The 17,851-nt window shown below is 39.6% G+C and overlaps 1 protein-coding gene and 1 long non-coding RNA gene across 2 annotated transcripts; one reads left to right on the top strand and one right to left on the bottom strand.

Annotated features, from left to right (window-relative positions):
* Positions 1-418: 418 nt before the first annotated feature.
* Positions 419-17,435, bottom strand: LOC130160119 (uncharacterized). The gene is made up of 4 exons (XR_008825940.1): positions 17,352-17,435; positions 16,511-16,628; positions 10,929-11,070; positions 419-687 (listed from the first exon to the last, which is right to left on the bottom strand). It is a non-coding gene; the product is annotated as an uncharacterized LOC130160119 (long non-coding RNA).
* SLC13A2 (solute carrier family 13 member 2) lies at positions 2,224-15,887 on the top strand. The gene is made up of 12 exons (XM_056362014.1): positions 2,224-2,415; positions 5,579-5,707; positions 6,055-6,191; positions 7,270-7,496; positions 8,400-8,580; positions 8,801-8,923; positions 9,785-10,006; positions 10,109-10,200; positions 10,788-10,909; positions 12,950-13,111; positions 14,087-14,224; positions 14,993-15,887. Exons 1-12 carry the CDS (start codon positions 2,314-2,316, stop codon positions 15,122-15,124), a joined length of 1,767 nt encoding a protein of 588 aa, XP_056217989.1. The 5' UTR covers positions 2,224-2,313; the 3' UTR covers positions 15,125-15,887.
* Positions 17,436-17,851: the final 416 nt, after the last annotated feature.

Raw genomic sequence — 17,851 nt, 5'->3', positions numbered from 1 at the left:
GTGGTATTTATTGATGGCTGAAGAAGTTTAAACCTAAAACCTGGTGGGTTTTTATTATTTTTTTTCCTGTCTCCAAACAAAAGGAAATTTGCAATCGTCGTTTTCAATGCACTAAGATCTGAGAAATGTTCTAGCAACGTGTGCTCACAGCTATTCCTTCCCGTTAGAAAATACTCCTTTTTTTCTAAAGGACAAGATAACTTAGAAACTGTAACACGCAAGAGGTTTTGGCTGTGCTGGCAGGTTTCCCGTTAGGTTTGGTCTGCCTGGAAGAGCAGCTCCATAAGCAAAGACCAAGCTGTTCCTTAAATTCCAAGAACACAATTCAGAGTATTAGATTAACCCATTTATATAAACTGGAGTAGTTCCACATCCGTGTAAATAGCATCCCTCCTTTGACACCACTGAGGGAGCGTTAACAGGCTACAAGTGAAGCTCTAATAAACCCCCCTGAAGACACAAACCACACATTTTGCAGTAACACACCTACAGAGCTCCTTTATAGCGCCTTTGAAAGGAACAGTACTTACCTAGCACTGGAAACCACTGCTGTGGATGTGCTGCTTCTAAAGAACAGGCAGGGTTTGTTAGCTGAGGCCCTTCTGCGTTGTTGGGCTGCAGCTGGAGGCCAGCCTTCACGTTCCAGCTATGTGAAAATGCAGCGTCCTCCTAGATTTTCCTTGCAACCTTAGGACATAAGAGTAGAAAGTAGAAAAATTACTTTGCCATTGGCTGATTTTGTCACTGCGTCTTTTCAGACACTAATTCAACATTAAGTGGATGCAAAAATGTCAGGGAATATAATCCATTTAAAAGCTCTTTCTCATTGTTTTTGTACCAAAGGTGAAATGCTAAAGCTCAGGATCGGCAGCTCTGTAACATGAGGCTGTTTCTTGTGAGCAATATGCCTAAGTCAAGCTCGCAAGGAAGCTGTGAGTTTGCAACACAAACGCCACTTTTTCAATCATAAGCGTGTTATTGAAAGCAAGCAAGTCACGGCAGAAAAGGGATGGGAGAGAGAAATAGTAGAAGCTATTTGTGGAGCTGGCATCATATGACCTATTGTCTCTGCTTCCTTTTTTTCTCTTTCTGTCTCTGCTTGAGTAAGCTATAAACAGTGCTAAGACAATTTATACCAGTAAAATGGAAATGTTATCATCATTATCTGAAGCATGCGGTTACATGATCTATCAAATAAAGACATCAAAGTGACGTTAACAAGACACTCCCTTTGGAATTAAAAAGTTGAGTTCCGTTCCTGCTCAGTATTTACAGAACCAAGTAATTCACTGCTTAGATTTTGGAAGTTTCTTGCAACTGGCACAAGAATTGCTGGGAATTTCCCAGTAGCACTTCCCCCTGCAAGCTACCAAACCCGTGCCTATAAACCTGAAAGATCAGAGAGGTGAAAAAAATAGCCCAGTGTCTGCAAAGTGATGCCCTGTAGCCAAGTCTTTCCCAATCCACTGAGATATAACAGGCTAGGTCAGAAAGAGTACTAGCTTCCCTCTTTGGCCCTAAGCCTTTCTTATGTATATTTATGTGTGTATATATATATATTCTTCTATATACATATTGGGCTGCCATGTGGGAGGAACTGAGTTCTGACCAGACCTTAACATTTCCCCTGCTGCCCTTTGAGTAGAAGAAAATAGAATTGTCATGAGGGTCATCCTTGGACTGCACAAAAATGGGTGCCCCTGCTCCCAGGTGAGAAGGACCGTAAGTCCTTAAGTCCCTTCTTGCGTGGGGACTTGATGTGGCATCTGGTGACAGGGGGTCTGCTCTAGTGGATTTTGCTACTCAAAGAATTTCTCAGCGAATACGACGATGTTTATATAACATTTTTTGTAGATGTTTCTAATCTCTGTATTTGAGTATTACAGGTGCAGATGTGTTTTCAGTACTCTACATATTTTTAAAACCAATTTCAACCTATTATGGGAGGAGCAGATTCTCTTTTTTATAGGAGGAATAACAGTACCTATTCAAAGAAGGCATTATTAAAGACCAAAACTAATATTCTTTAAAAATGTGTAGGTCAATTCCAGGATGCTTTTAATAAAACTACTTGGTCCGCAAAGAGTTAATTCTCTCCCAGATTTATCAGGTATAGGGACGATTGTCTTAAGAAAGTTCCTGGTCTGACACTCTTGCTGTCCCCTCCCTTCTTTGTTCTCTTCCTTCTTTCTCTGATTACAGTTCCAAAAACAACACCCAACCTCCTGAGGTCAATGGTTAATATTCCCGAGTGTTTATATAGTCTCCAGCAGTAGAGTTCAGGCCTTTCAGCACTGGGCTAGCTCCAGCACCATGGCTGGCTTCTTGCAGATGACCCTGGCCTTCAGGAAATATCTTATCATAGTGTTTGTACCCCTTTTGTTTCTTCCTCTGCCTCTGGCTGTTCCTACCAAGGTAAGAATTTTTTTAAATTGAATTTGAGAGCCAAATCTCTCCTTAGAGTTGTTCTTTTTAAGTGACAGTGCTGAAGAGAATGTACAGATTCTTTCTCAGAGGCACCTCCTTCATTTATTGCTTGAAGATTTTTCTTTTTTTTTTTCTGAGCAGACCCCTTTGAATACTGATAGTGGGGGAATATAAAAGCAATGGGACATAGATGGATGGACAGGTACATATGTGACTGCATATGCTAGAAGAATGCTCAGTGATGTGCAATTTTGTAACTTTTGTTTTGCATCTAACTGATTTAGCAAAGGATTTTCTATGCTGAAGCTCATACGTGTGAACCTAAATTACAATCTAAAGCTCAATTTTAATCCCTCTTCTGGTTTTCAAAAAATATTCAGTCCACATTTTCTTCTACTTCTTTCCATGTTGTCATTGCCAGATAGAAGAGGCATTTTTCTTGGTCAGATGGACAAAGCATTCTGATACATAAGGATGAAATAATATGTATTTCACTCTCTTTTAGCATATTTCTGTAAGAATCTTTCCAAACCATGTATAAAATTTAAAATGTCAAGCATTGGAAGACACCTTGCTTAGGATTCCTTCAGGAAAAATTAACTACAAAAACCTGTAGTAGTGGGGCAGGTATTTCTGAGGCATTGATCATTTAACTACAGCACTGTGAGCAGGCAGACTGCCAGCATTCTGCCACTTCTTCGCTCTTGCTTATTTCTTGCACTCCCAGTCTCTTCATGCAGACGGATCGAATCTGGTCTTCAGGTCTCTTATTACAGTCCCAGCATCATTAAATAGCTAGTCCCAATCTACTCCTCCTGTCACTGCTCTTTGGATGTCAACTCCTAGCCCTTTCCTCTGGTCTCTGCCTGCCTGCTTGTCTCCTGATCCCTGCTGACTCCCAGTTTCTAGTCTCCTTCGATAAACTTCATTCTTCATTCCACTAGCTCTTACCTGCCTTTTTATGCAACTTGTTCCAAAGCTTTTTCTTCCTCACAGCTCTTTTTCTGAGTGTTATCAGAGACTTTGGAGCTATGACCAGAGGACTGCAAGCAAGAACGAGTAGCGCTAGCCTGAGGTGAAATGTGGTAACTGATCAGGCGTGTCCTCCTATTCCCTTGCTATGCAAATAAATAGCTTAAACTATCACTTAAAAGCTTACTAAGAAGAAAACCAGAAAAAGTACTTTTTTGCTAGTTAACTTTCTGTAGGCAAAAGAGTTACTGAAGTTAAGAGATCTGGGTCAGAAAAGTTCTAAGCAGCCAGAGAAATGCGGGTGGGTGGGTTTGTTTTGTTTTGTTTTTCCTCCTGAGGCCACGAGTTCAAACTTACTTGCTCAAGTCGTTGTCACCATGCAAAAACTATTGCCTGTGGAATGGATTCGTCAGTCTCCGTTCAGTTCCTCCTTGAAAAGGACTCTCTGGTTTCTATGTAGTCAGCTACAACAGAAAACTTTAAAATGTCCTGGACATTTCCCTTTGCTATCTCTAAGAAGATTTTTTTGTGTTAGAATTGTGCATCGTGGTACTGCTAAGCAGGAAAAGCTGGTACCTTAGCATGCAGAGTTGTAAGCAGACAATTTACAGGATGGAATTTCACATTTTTCTCTTCTGCTGAGCTATTAACCTGTCCCATAATGACATAGCACTGGGCACTAAACTATTACAAATGAACACAAACAATGCTAAAGATTTTAATGACAGAGGAATGTCCTTAGAGGACAACTGACTTTGTGGAAAGCCTCATTCCAGCTTTTACCGAGAGCCTGTTCACAGCAGGCTGGAAGAGACTAGCACTGTGCCTATGATACACGTTCCAAAGTCCTACTACAGTCTCTCAAAAGGCATCTCTTAACAAAAATGGGAGAAAAAGGATCATCAAAATGGAAAACAGCTTTCAGTGTTTGATGGGATGCATAGTCAAGGTTCTTACTGCTCTCATTCAGAAATAAGGCTCAGAAAAGCATCTTTTCATCTCTTAATGAATCTCTTCCAGCTTTACTTCTCCAACCCTGCTGCTCTGGCAATTTAACACGCAGATTGCTATCTTCTTCTCTCCTCCAGACTACTCACAGCTGCTTCATCCTTTCCCTTCACCGACTCTGTAACTTCCATGCCATGTTCAGAAGACCTGAGCATGTTCTAAAGCATCACAAGTTTGATCCCGCCAGCCGTTCTTCCAGCTCCTTGGATTAATCTTCTGTAATCTGGCCATTATAATTTCCACCTCTTCATGGTTTCCTCAGTAAGGATCATCACTACATTTTCTTCATACTGTCCAGTATATTTTAGCAGACATCCTTGATTCAAGACCACACAAGCACTTTTTCCTTCCTTTGAATTTGCTGACACCCATTGTTGTTCACGTTTCAAAACAAGGAAGGCACTGTAGCCTGCAATGTTACTTTTCCTGTCTTTCTTCATCAGCCCAGCCATATGAAAATGCATTGTGACAATTTATTTTTAACCTCTTTAGTGTATAGGGACTGAATTAAATGTTTTTATATAAATTTGGAGTGGTTGTCCAACAGAACTAAAGCAATGTTTTCTCAGAAAAAGAGTAACATACTTTCTTCAAAGAAACAAGACAAAGTCAGTGGAAGCTGATCTGTGACCAGTTTGTCAGTGAGCCTTTTAAAGTCTGTACTACGTTTAAAATCCAATTAAAAATAGATGGAAGTATTTACAGTATAAGGAATCCAGGCTGTTGAAATTTGTTGGGGTTCACTTGGGCCAAATCCAGAAATGTGAAGAAAAAGATGGAGAAACCTTGACTGGATCAGTAACTATTTCTGCAACTCAAAGACAGAAATACATAAAAAGAAAATACCACCATCAGCAAAATCAAGAAGTCTGTGCAGGGACTGCCAATCCCTTATCATGAAGGGTTCAAAGTAATCAATTTGTTTCTTTTCCTAAGTGTCTTTTTTTCCCCATGGGGGGCCCCCATCTTTGCCTCACAGGTCTGGCAAGGTTTTGGAACAGTTTGTCATTTGATCTGCATAGGTAGCAAGATAGACGGGAGAGAAAGATAGAAAATAACCTTTTCTCTAATCCCTTTATCAGGCAATGAATATAATTATGGGCTGTTGCCTTCTCAAAGCCTAAGTGAGATGTACCGTCTGTTCTGACTACACGTACTCTTCTTCTGTCAGGAGGCCCAATGCGGTTATGTTATCATAGTGATGGCACTGTTTTGGTGCACAGAAGCCTTGCCATTGGCTGTCACAGCTCTCTTTCCTGTCCTGCTGTTTCCACTAATGAATATCATGGATTCAACAACAGTAAGAGATCTTATTCTATACATGTTTGCCTATGTATTTATTGGTCAGCTTCTCTCAGTCTGGGATTATTATTTTCGTGGTGATTTCCAGAGTGTAATGCAAAGAAGAGAGAATTGCGGTATTGTTACACGGGGAATTGGCTGTCCTCCTCCCCGTGGAACAGAAATTGCATGAGTCTAGAGCGAGCTCTGGGGGGAGCGGCTAATCTGAAATCCAAGCAAATTCACTGTTTAGATGCAATCCATAGTTACTGCGTGCTAATGTCTTTGGAACAAGATCCTCCCTCAGAAAATGCCTTCTCCCTTGGCTTCTTGTCATTATTTTCTCTCCCTTGTTCCATGTTACAGGTCTGCCGGGAGTACCTGAAGGACACCAATATGCTTTTTATTGGGGGACTGCTGATGGCCATTGCTATTGAGAACTGGCACCTACACAAGCGCGTTGCTCTGAGAGTCTTGCTTATCACTGGTGTCAGACCAGCCCTGTGAGTAACAGTTGTAAAAATGCTGGGGGAAAAAGGACTTTATGGCATTAGTTCCTATCTCTGAGTTGCCTGTAGTCTCCTATATGAATCTGCAAATCATAGCCTACAAATGCTTCTCTACAGTCCAAGTGAGTTAGCGCCTGAGCAAACCTTGCAAATGGGGATCCTTTGATGTGTTACAGACCTGGTGCATCTTTTTTGAATTCCAAATGGCTTTAGGTGGAGAAATAACAACAAGCAAGTCGACACTGAAAAGACAAGGGTGCTGCTAGGCTTGGCCAAAAGCACAGCTTTAAACAATCAGGAAAGACTACAGCCAAAATGCAGAAAACTAATACACTTTACTAACTGTTACACTGATTGCAAAGAGAAGAGAAAATATGGGGATGTTTGTTTTGAAAACAACAAATATTTACCAGACTAGAACTTTAAGCTATACAGAGGCTACATGGCCCTATTTAATCTGTCTCAGATCATAAGAGGGAATACTGAAGGAAATTACAAAGCAATAGAATAAAAATGCATACAAGATAAAGCCCTTTTGATCTAATATATAATCTACATCTCATCTAAAGAATCATTTTGAGACAAATAACAGAGTAATACTGAAACAAGGATTAGAATTTTATATGAGTAAGAAGAGAATCTTAAATAATAGAGGTGGATAAAACTACAAAAAAAAGAGATCATCCTCCTTATGGCTTAAATTGATTGCCATTTGAGATCAAATTCAACTTATAATTCCTCTTTGAAATATAATACAGTAACATGTTATTAAGATGATATGTCTTCCTCAGAAGCAGGATACTGACTAGATAAACTGTTTTCTCCAAGATACCAGCTTCCATTTTCCTAGTTGTAAGAATGTAGAAGCACAACTGGCTGAAATGGCAAAAAATAAAAAATTGCTTTAAATCTTACTGTGTCATTTACAAAGCAAACTAGCTAAGAGGATGTGCCAGGTGTGAATTGTGGAAGCATTTTCCAAACCCAGCATTTGTAACCAAAACTTTGTACCTAAAAAAAGGTATTGCAGCACTGAGATCTGAACTGACTTTTCAAATCCTTTTCATCTCAGACTTCTCATGGGCTTCATGGCTGTGACCGCCTTCTTGTCGATGTGGATCAGCAATACAGCCACCACTGCCATGATGGTCCCAATAGCACAAGCAGTGTTGGAACAGTTGCACAAGTCAGAAACAGAGTCTAGCACAGCTGGCCAAGCATCTGAAAACATCAATAAAGCCTTTGAACTGCAGGAAGAGCCAACTAAACCAGATAGCTCCAAAGAAGCAGAGGAAAAAGGTGAGTGGGTTATGGGTATTTTTCTCTTTGGGGTAATGAAAGATGACCTGATGCCTTCTTCACTGTAATTATACTCGCAAGTAAAGTCTAAAAGAAGAATGTACCTAAAGCATCCTGACTGTATCAAAGAACATTTATGAGGCTCTTCCATGAACCCGACAAAAGCACAATAAGATCTACTTACTTGGCTGAAGTTAGAAATATATTGAAAATATGAAGAGAAGGTAACTAATCAATGAAACAACAAAATGCACAAATTCTCCCCTAGCTGAAGCCTTATATTGGGCTTGATATTTCCCTATATATTTATGTTAGTTCAATTATTATCTACTGTGTAATTTATCAGATAATAGGGAGTTCCAGAGGGAAAATTCCTGGCCTGTTTCATGCCAGAAGGTCAGGGATTAAAATGATCTTTCTAATCCGAAGATATACAATCATGCAACAATCTCTCTTTATCGGCTGTCTTGCCCTCTTCCCATCTTTGAGACAACTCAAATGTTTCTGAATGTAAATCTTAGTGCCGGCAGTCAGGTGCTGATACGGAAAGAGTTCCTTTCAGTTCACCTCCTTTGACTCTGCTGTACCTCCCCGAATTCTTGCCTCTCTCCCTACCATGTGCAGTTCAGACATTGCCCTAGTTCACTGAGAAGTGTCAGCAGTATGTTCAGACTTTATCACACATTTCAACTTCTCTTCTTCCGAAAAACTGCTCTGTATCAAGACAACCAGTGAAAATGGACAGAGGATCAAATAATTAACAATGTCAGCCTTAAAATGAGGATATTTGGCTCCTTCAGCTTTGAGTCCATTGTGTCCTAGCCTTGAAATACTGAATTACACAGGCACATCTTCTATCCAAGCTATCTTCTGTAACTCTTTTGTTCCTGTCTTGGGACCTAGGGAATAGTCATGTCCTGACAGTCGAGGAAGACAGAAAGAGAAATGAAAGTCTGCTAGAGGAGAAACACAAGAAATTCTGCAAGGGAATGTCTCTCTGTATTTGCTACTCAGCCAGTATTGGAGGGATTGCAACTCTGACCGGGACAACACCAAACCTGGTACTGCAAGGACAAGTTGATGAGTAAGTCTGGTTGAATTTGGGATTACATAGCTCCTAAAACTGCATCATTCTGCTACAGCTGACTTCCAGCCAACACAGAGAAGGAAAACTATCAAATTGGTAACTTTGTCAGTAACTTCTCTTCCTTACTGGGCCTCACTACCTCCACTTTTCTGAATCATTAATTAAATACAGAAGAGAGTGCAGAATTTTGGATGCTAATAACATCTACATTTTACAGGCTCTTTCCTAACAACGGCAACATCATCAACTTTGCTTCTTGGTTCTCCTTTGCCTTCCCCACCATGATCGTGTTACTGGTTTTGACGTGGATTTGGCTGCAGATACTGTACTTGGGCTTTAAGTAAGTAGCCTTTACGCACTGTAGTACAGCTGACAGGCCTGTTGTCAAGTACTCATTACATGTTGTAACACAAGTGATACTTTTATAGATGAGCCTATGCTTGAGAGTCAGACAGCGAGTGGCAAGGTCCTCACCTATGACAGAGACTATCAGAACTTAGCATACTAGGTGCCTGTTAAAATACTGCAACATTTTCTCCAAGGAACCTGACCAAACCCAGCCAAATATACTCTGTAGATGTAAATAGGAAGCTAAACTTCATATAACCCGTTCTGCAGTATTGCTTTCATGTCCTGAAAGATTGTTGTGCTTCAAACCAGGAAATTGATTTCTACATACAGCTGGTAAATACCTTTGCAATGAGAGTTGCTACAGACCTAGAGGATTAGTATTGTGCCAGTTCCCAATGCTAATCACCCCATACAACCGGCTTGCGTTACCTACCTGTTTAATACTTAGCCTATCACTTTGGTATTATCCCTAACCTCCTTTCTTTTAAATGGACAGAGCACTGTAGTACCTGAAATGGTACATACATTCATCTTCAAATTCCTCTTTCAAAATTCTCCTTTTCTATCTTTTTAAAAAGCTTCGCAACTGTTTACTCCCTGGTGATCATATAGCCTTGTTACACACTGACATTGTCATTATTTCCCCATATGTTCAGGTAGCACACCTGTTTATATTTACATCATGAGCTTGCAGGGGCAGGAAGCTCCATTCTCAATAACATATATAATTTCTATATGCATATATAAATACATATATCTAAAAGACAATATGACTAGTATAAAATTTAGATTCTTAACTCTGAGGACATCTGGCAGATTTATCTGACGCTTCTTGTCCATTTTCTTCTAGTTTTCCGAAGAATTTTGGTTGTGCTACAAATGCCTCTGCAAAGGCTAAAGAGCAACGGGCCTATGAAATTATCAAAGAAGAGACCAAGAAATTGGGCTCAATGAAATTTGCTGAGATAGCCGTTTTGATCCTCTTCGTACTACTGGTAGTGCTCTGGTTTACCAGAGACCCTGGTTTCATACCAGGTTGGGCAACAGTTCTTTTCAACAAAAATGATACAAGGTATTACCACCTCTCCTCCTCACTTTGAATAACGATGAAGTAGGCTAGATTTCATAAAAATGAAAACAGGGCTAGACTGAATGTCTGACTGATCTATTGCAGCTATGTCACTGATGCTACAGTTGCCATCTTCATTTCAATTTTGTTGTTCATCATTCCTTCCAACATTTCTAAAAATGACAAACAACAAACAGGTAAGTTTGCTGAAGGCATCAAAAATCAACTGTCAGAATAAGTACATGGGAAGTTTTACATTTTAGATTTACAAAGGAAATTTCAAACATTAAACAAGATTTCAAACTGCTCTTTCTGCATAGCTGCATCTGTATGCTTTAGGCTAGGCAATGCACATATCCCATAAAAGTTCTCTGTTTCTTGTAATTTAACTAAGTAGGAAAGTCTTATCTCAGCAGTGTTCCAGACACTAGTATGCACACAGGTAAAAGCTTCTGAAGCTGGAGTCTTCAGGAGAGAATACATGACGTAACAGAAACACATACAGTTCTGCAGATACGTTGCCATACTTTTAACTCACTCTGACCTGTATTCTACTATAGCTCTTGGAGCAACTACAGATCATTCATTAGTATTTTTGCAAGTCAGGTTTTAAAATCTTTGTTGATGAGGCTCTCATCATTTGCTTTAGGAGATAATTCCACAGTCTACTTGATCTTGCTGACAGAAGTGTTTCCTGATTTTCAGACTAAACTCACCTCCCACAAAGAAGTCCTCCTTTCTTTGGAGAACGTAACATGGCTTACAAAATCTTTCTGGATTTCAGGCAGCAAGTCAAAGATCCAAGCACCTCCAGCTCTCTTGGACTGGAAGGCAGTTCACCAGAAAATGCCATGGAACATAGTGTTTCTGCTGGGAGGTGGCTTTGCCTTAGCCAAAGGCAGTGAGGTAACATTCCTCTGCTTACCTGGCATTTGTGTCTTCCTGGGTGTTTTCCATCTCGCTTTTCACGCATGCTCTCCCAGAACGCAAGGGGGCACGCTGGTAGCACCAAACTTGCATTTATTCAGCTAGTGGCAGTAGGACAGACTTCACCATCCTTAGGAGTCCTGCGATTAGAACAAATCTTTATTGTTGTTTTATGCAACTGGGATGGTGCTACCAATCAAGGCAGCATGATTAACTGTGTTTTCTAGAAAAGTGGATTATTAAGAAACTACCCCGGCACATTAAAGGTTCTATTAAATAAAACTTAATTGATGCAGCACGCGTGAGGAGAGAATGCGCCCAGGATGGGTCTACAAACTATTTCAAACAAACTACTTCAAACAAACTACTTATGGAAATATGATTTAAATTAAACTACTGGAAGACAAATGTAGAGCTAGCTAGAGAACCTTCAGGAGCAGATAAAAATTTCCAGCTACAGAGCCCAGTGCTACAAATTATTTTTCCGTAATGACCTAGATGATGGAACAGACAATACGTTTGTTAAATCTAGAGACAATAAATAAATTGGGAAAGGCTTCAAGTGCCTGGAAATACTAGTTTAGAATTCAAACATCACAATGACCTGTACAAGTGTTTCTAGAAAAGAAGGATGCAACTCAGTATGGGAAATATGAAGAAATAACCAAGTATCACAAGTGCAAGATGTGGAAGTGACTGGATAAGTTTTAAAGCTGCTCATATACCTTATTCTAATCAATATTTTCATGTTTCTACTGAGAAAAAAGTAAACAATTGAAAACTATAGGTAGGACCATCATACATAAGACATAAAATATAAACCTTCCACTCAGGACTGGTAAGTCCTCAGGTACAGTAATGTATTCAGTTGTGTATATGTGGGCTGGATGTGGGGATAGATGTGGGGATATATGAATAGTTTAGAGGAAGGGAGTAAGAATGATCAGATCTCTGGGAAACATGTCTGGAAAAGGAAAGACTCAAGAAATTACATTAATTTATTCTCAAATAAGTAATAAAATACATAAAAGCTGCTGCAGAAAGGAAGATAGTGTATTTTTTTATATTCTGATGGTACTAAAGGGCTTAAATTGCAGCAAAGGAGATTTAGGTTAAGCAGAAGGAAAATGTTCCAACTGTAAAGATAGTTAAGTGAAAAAATTACCTGGGGAGATTCTGGAAACTTCATTGCTGGAGATTTTTAACAGCAAGTTTGAAAAACATCTATCAGTAATAATTTAGGTAGAGCTGATCCGGCCCTAGGACAAGGAATCAGACTAGTCCTTTCAGGACAGATTCCAACTCCCCTGTGAGATAGCACTTTTCAGTGTCAGAAAAGTCAGGTTGACTTTACCAAGACATGAAGCAGGGCGGACATAAAGAAGAATGGTGGTTGCAAAACCAGTAAGAAAGCTAGGTTGTAATGCATGAAGCAGCAAGACAGGCACAATTAGGATATGTTCTCTTGAGAAGAACAGCTGAGTAATAATGATGGCTGAACTACAGCCCAGAATGGTAGGGAAGATGCTGGTATTTTCTAGTGACTGAGAAAAATGAAAGGTATGAGAAGCTTCAGATAGTTGATCGAGATCTCAGACAATGTGATGAAGTTCCATTAAACTGATAGAATATCTGCAAAGATGTATGAAGGTATTTTAGACAGTGAGTTCAAAGATCTTTGTTTAGATTAAGAAAAAAATAAATCCCTGAATATTCATCATGTACAACTAATGGCCTAAACAGAGAAATAATTAATTGCTATCAATAACATACTGTAAATGTAGTATCATCTTCATTCAAATTCTTTGGAAGGGAAAGCATGTTTATTTTTATTTAACCTACCAAATGATCATGTCTATCATCATTGCCCTCTTGCATGTTTTTCTACAGAAAGCTGTTTGAGAACTTTCATAAGAAGGGAAGGTAGAATTAGTATGAGATGTGGCTTGTCAGGCCAATGTGACAGGGCTACTTCTTCTCCAGCCTACTATCTCAACAGACCTCTTTCCTCTGTTACAGGTATCTGGTCTGTCTTCATGGTTAGGTAGCAAACTGACACCTCTGCAGCAAATCCCTCATCCAGCTATTGTCCTCCTCTTGTGTCTCCTTATTGCCACTTTCACTGAGTGCACCAGCAATGTGGCCACCACTACCCTCTTCCTCCCTATTCTGGCTTCACTGGTAAGTTCCAGCATTTCAAAATGATCTTAGAAGAGCTTTCAACTCTTCTCCAAGCATGTGTCTGCTCAATTATAAAAACTAACTGACTGACATAGCCAAACACTGGTTCATGTATCTGATCAGGAATACAAGACTTAATAAAATATATATGTATGTATGTGCATGCATGTATATTCACACACACTGTGCTTAGTTCAACCTTTCTAAAATCATTGCTGGTGAAAAGTAAAGGTATTACATTCATTGGCGTATTAGACTTTGCCTTCTGGCCTAAACAACCTCATGAAGTCACTGCCAGCTGTACTTGTTTTTTCCTATTTGTTCTGCATACAGACAGCAATAGCAGCAGCATTTGCTTCCCTGAAACATTCCATTACTGTATTTCACTCCGACCACTAGCCTTCCAGAAGTCTCTGAAGGTGATAGCATTAGTCAAGCTCTATGACCTAATTCAGACTTTTTTGCATTTCCACAGAAGATTCCTGTTGCTGGGGTAGACATAGTTCTGCAGCATGAAAAGCTGGTTCCAGACAGAAACTGGAATAAGTTCTACCAAAATATTTTTGCGTAGGCCACAGACTCCGGCTAACCCCTAAACTGATCCACTCACCTTCAGAGCTTGGGCTACCCTGTTTCCTCTGATCATTTATTTTTTGTTTTAACCAGTTTGAAGCCACTCTACCTTTTTTTCCTGGTTGTGGATTTGAATCAACCATTATTACTAATTTATACTGCAACAGTGATCAGATTCCACAATCAGAAACACAAAGCACTGACTGCAAAATCAAGTCTTGCATTTGCTGCATAAAGACATTGGCTAGAAGTTTCTGAAACAGAACCAAAATATGAGTGGCTGCAGTGTCTGTGAAAGATTAAGTCTTCTGACTTGGACAAATATAATCAGTCTTCTGCCAAAAGGTTTCTATGCATTTTTGTATATCAAAACCACCATCTTTGCTCTTCTTTCTTGGATAGGCTGAAGCAATCTGCCTCAATCCACTCTATGTCATGCTGCCCTGTACACTTTCTGCATCGTTGGCATTCATGCTCCCAGTGGCCACTCCACCCAATGCCATTGTCTTCTCATATGGACAGCTCAAGGTTATAGATATGGTGAGCAAAAGTGCATTCTTTTCAGAATTTCCATCACTAGTTTTGATCCTTCCTTTTTCTAATATTGGCTCTTCTTGAAAGAGTGTTAGAAACTCACTGTACTCAGCTGATGTCAAATGGAAAGAAGAACATACATGTGTGAATTAATAAAGGGTGACACTGACTCTTTACACTCAGAGCCTTATAAAGATGCTATTGAGCTTTTAAAGAACAACCAAAGCCTCTTGAAGATGTTCCAATAATATCTTGCTGTCAATGAGAAATGGCAATGACTAACTGTTTGAAAAGCCCAAATGTAGATCATAGGGATGTCAAAGAGTCCCATCATCTAGACAGTCCTTCTGCAGGGACTAGGGGAAAGCCCAGCACATCTCACTGGGCTGCCCTGATGCCCTTTGTTGCTGTCTTAGGGAAAGATGGACAAGGACGCCATGTCTCTTGATAACTGCTCTTAACTTATAATTGACTCAAGAAGAAATCCAAAGTAACATTAGAGACAGATGCCAGGTCAGATGAGAAAGTCCTACATAAGTGGATTGAAAGGATTTCAGGACTTCTAGTTTAAGAGTTTTACCCAATGGAAACTCATTTTCCCCTAATACAAATTATATTTGTGAAGAAAACCAGCTTAAATGTAATTTGATGAAGGTCTGATGGAGTTGTGAAAAAAGGCCAAAGAGAAAATCTAACCATACAAACAATCCTAATCAGCAAGGGAGGAAAAAAGTGCTCAGTTCAACTAATAACACTTCTCTTTTATAATTCTAGGCCAAAGCTGGGTTTGTGCTCAACATTCTAGGAGTTCTGACGATAACTCTAGCCATCAACACCTGGGGTTCATCTTTGTTCCAACTGCAAACTTTCCCATCTTGGGCAAATAGGACAGGTACATGCCCGTAAAATGGAGAGGCCAGGGAACCAAGAGCTGCTTCTGTCAGAACTGCAATGAGAGCAAGACTATCACCTACACAAGTTTTGCCAAGGCAGTAGTTAAGAGACAGGCCTGTTCTGTGGAAAAGGACAAGCCATCCACAAGCAAAATTGTTCAGTTGATAACAGCAATAAAATTGCCTAACAGTGCTGTTCAGAGGGCAATTCTGTTACCCCAGCAGTAAGATGAGGTAATCTTGGGCTTTTCAACTGTTCCAAGTATCTTTAGATTTTCTGTCTCTGCAGGGGTATTCTCCCCAAGTGCTTTTCAGGTTCTGCCTGTAAAGACTGCAATCTGCAATGAGAAAGAGAGGTGTGTGTGTATAAAAGGAAGGACGGAGACTCTACATTCCTGATTTCATGCATATGTCTGTGTATTGTCACAACTAATATGACTATTCACCTGTATACGAATATACAGACCTCTGTATATATGTTCAAAATGTACATGATTGTTATATACTCTATGGGCATTCCCAGCAAGGCATGTGTTGTATGATTACAGACAAATCACATACTGTAAGCTTGTTATATTACTTTGAAATGTATTTATTTGCAGTCTACTTGTTATGAATGTAAAAGACCATTTTTTCCTAGAACATCTGTCCCATTGTTATTTATGTAAGATTACAGCCTGCAAGGTCATGATACGAATATCAATATTCTCTTGAGAAGGGGAGAATCCCTGTGCCCTAGAATGTTTATGATTGAATTAAAGATTTTTTTTTATGTACCTCTGTGTTAAGGAGATTTTTCCTAATATGTATCACTGCTTCTACTTCTGTCTTCCATGTATGAACTATTTGCCTGTGTGCTTACTTAAAATACCTTCAAATAGTCAGAGAAGTTAGCATAACTGATTTTCTCTTACCATTAAAGTAGTAATTACTTTATTATTAAGAGTCCAATTTTCTTGGAATCTGAAAACCAAGATCTTCCTTTTCAAAAGCCCCCAATACTCTTAAATATTGAATCCCTATTCTGCTGTAACTGACTTTTAGTATGACCAAATGACCAAACCCTAATGACCAAACTGACAAAGATACCGGACTATGCAAAGACACTGGGCCAAATCAAGCACTTAGCACCATAAATGAGGTTGGGTTCAGACACATCAGTTATACAATACATGCCCCTGAACTTTGCGCTAAATGTTTTGTTCTGTTGTTGCCTGCCTAAGTTTTGCACGAAGTCCATTGCATTTTGGAAATCCCACTTGAACCCTACCGAGTGATTTTCACTCTCAAGTATTATGCATGCTCTTAAAAATCGTTCTTCTTTCTCTATCCTAATTATTAGGAGAGAAGGACAAAGCACAGTGTACATTTGATTTATAAAATGTTAGAATTCACTGACCTGCAGTATTTTCTTTCCAGTTCCAACTGTAAAAACAATTCTGGTATCTGCTGATCACTGGTTCCCTTTGCACTGATAGCTTCATTGGCCTGACAAGCACAGTTGCGCTGGAAAATCACTGTCTCAGAAAGAACAGTCTGGTATTAACCCTTCAGTGCCTTTCAAAGAAAGTATTTTGATTTGATGTGTGATAGGGATCCAATAGAATATCCACAGCACAAGGGCGGGTATTTATTCTCTTTTGCTAATGATCTCCTGGGTAATTGATTTCAATCACATAATGACTTGCTCAGGTCACTGCTAAACCGCTCACCCTCTTTTCCTTTGCATTTACCTCTATCAAATAACATCCAAATCTGTCTAAATATTTTCATTCTCCTGCTCACCATGTGTCCAAGTACTTAAAAATTACAAATTCAAGCAGATGATTTGCTGCAAGCCTCTCCCTTCTTTGCTCTTTGTCTACAGCATCAGGGCAGTGTGCATAGCTTTTGTTTGCTTTTTGTTTTCTTTGAAATACTTGCACATAGTTTACATGTCCTTCTAAATTACTGCTTACCTAAGCAGGAAATGTTGAATTCTTAGAACATTTCCCATCAGCCTCTCCTTCCAGCCCTTTAAAACTGTGTTATGATTCTTTGAAGTCTTCTCTATTAGTCTACATTATTCAGAGGCTGTGGTGTGCATAAGTACATGCAGGAGCACAGGTGCAATCTTTATGGCAATCTCAAGAAGAAAGAGGGAGACATCAAGTAGCACAGAGTGTCATGGGGCCGGTGCAATAATGCTGGGTGTTCCATGTTCATTAGCATGTATGAGTACATAAAGGTTAGAGACTTACCAGAAAATGGCTGCAGCGAAAGTTACTCAGAAGGTATACAAATGCCCAGCTTCCAGAAGAACACAGGTGAAAAGCTGTAGTCTGTAGACAGAGAAGAGAAGCTAACAATAATACCAGGACATAAAGAGAACGGAAAATTTCATTAATAGTTTCCACCTTGAAGTGGTGGTAGTAGCAAGTATGCACTGGGCAGTTTATTGCCTTGGGTGTGTCTGAGCGCAGGACTAGTTGAGGTACAGCTAAATATAGTGTGCTTGTGCAAAACCCAGTAACACTATTAAAAATGTTCATAATTTTCTAAGCAAAGCAGGTAGAAAGTGTTTCTAAGCCCCATTATTACACAGATCACCTTTGAAGGGTGGTTCCCCATTATGTTTCCAGATATTGCCCTCAAGGAGTGGCTCTATTTCCCATTGTGTGATCAGATTTCACAATCTTCTGTGAAACTGCCAGCTCAGCACCTGTTGTAGTTAGGTATGATTTCCAATGCAGCTCTTCAT

This window comes from Falco biarmicus, chromosome 1 (genome assembly GCF_023638135.1).
Source record: "Falco biarmicus isolate bFalBia1 chromosome 1, bFalBia1.pri, whole genome shotgun sequence".
Taxonomy (NCBI): domain Eukaryota; kingdom Metazoa; phylum Chordata; class Aves; order Falconiformes; family Falconidae; genus Falco; species Falco biarmicus.
Note: the sequence above shows the minus strand (reverse complement) of the source record. Positions and strands in the feature narration are given on the sequence as shown.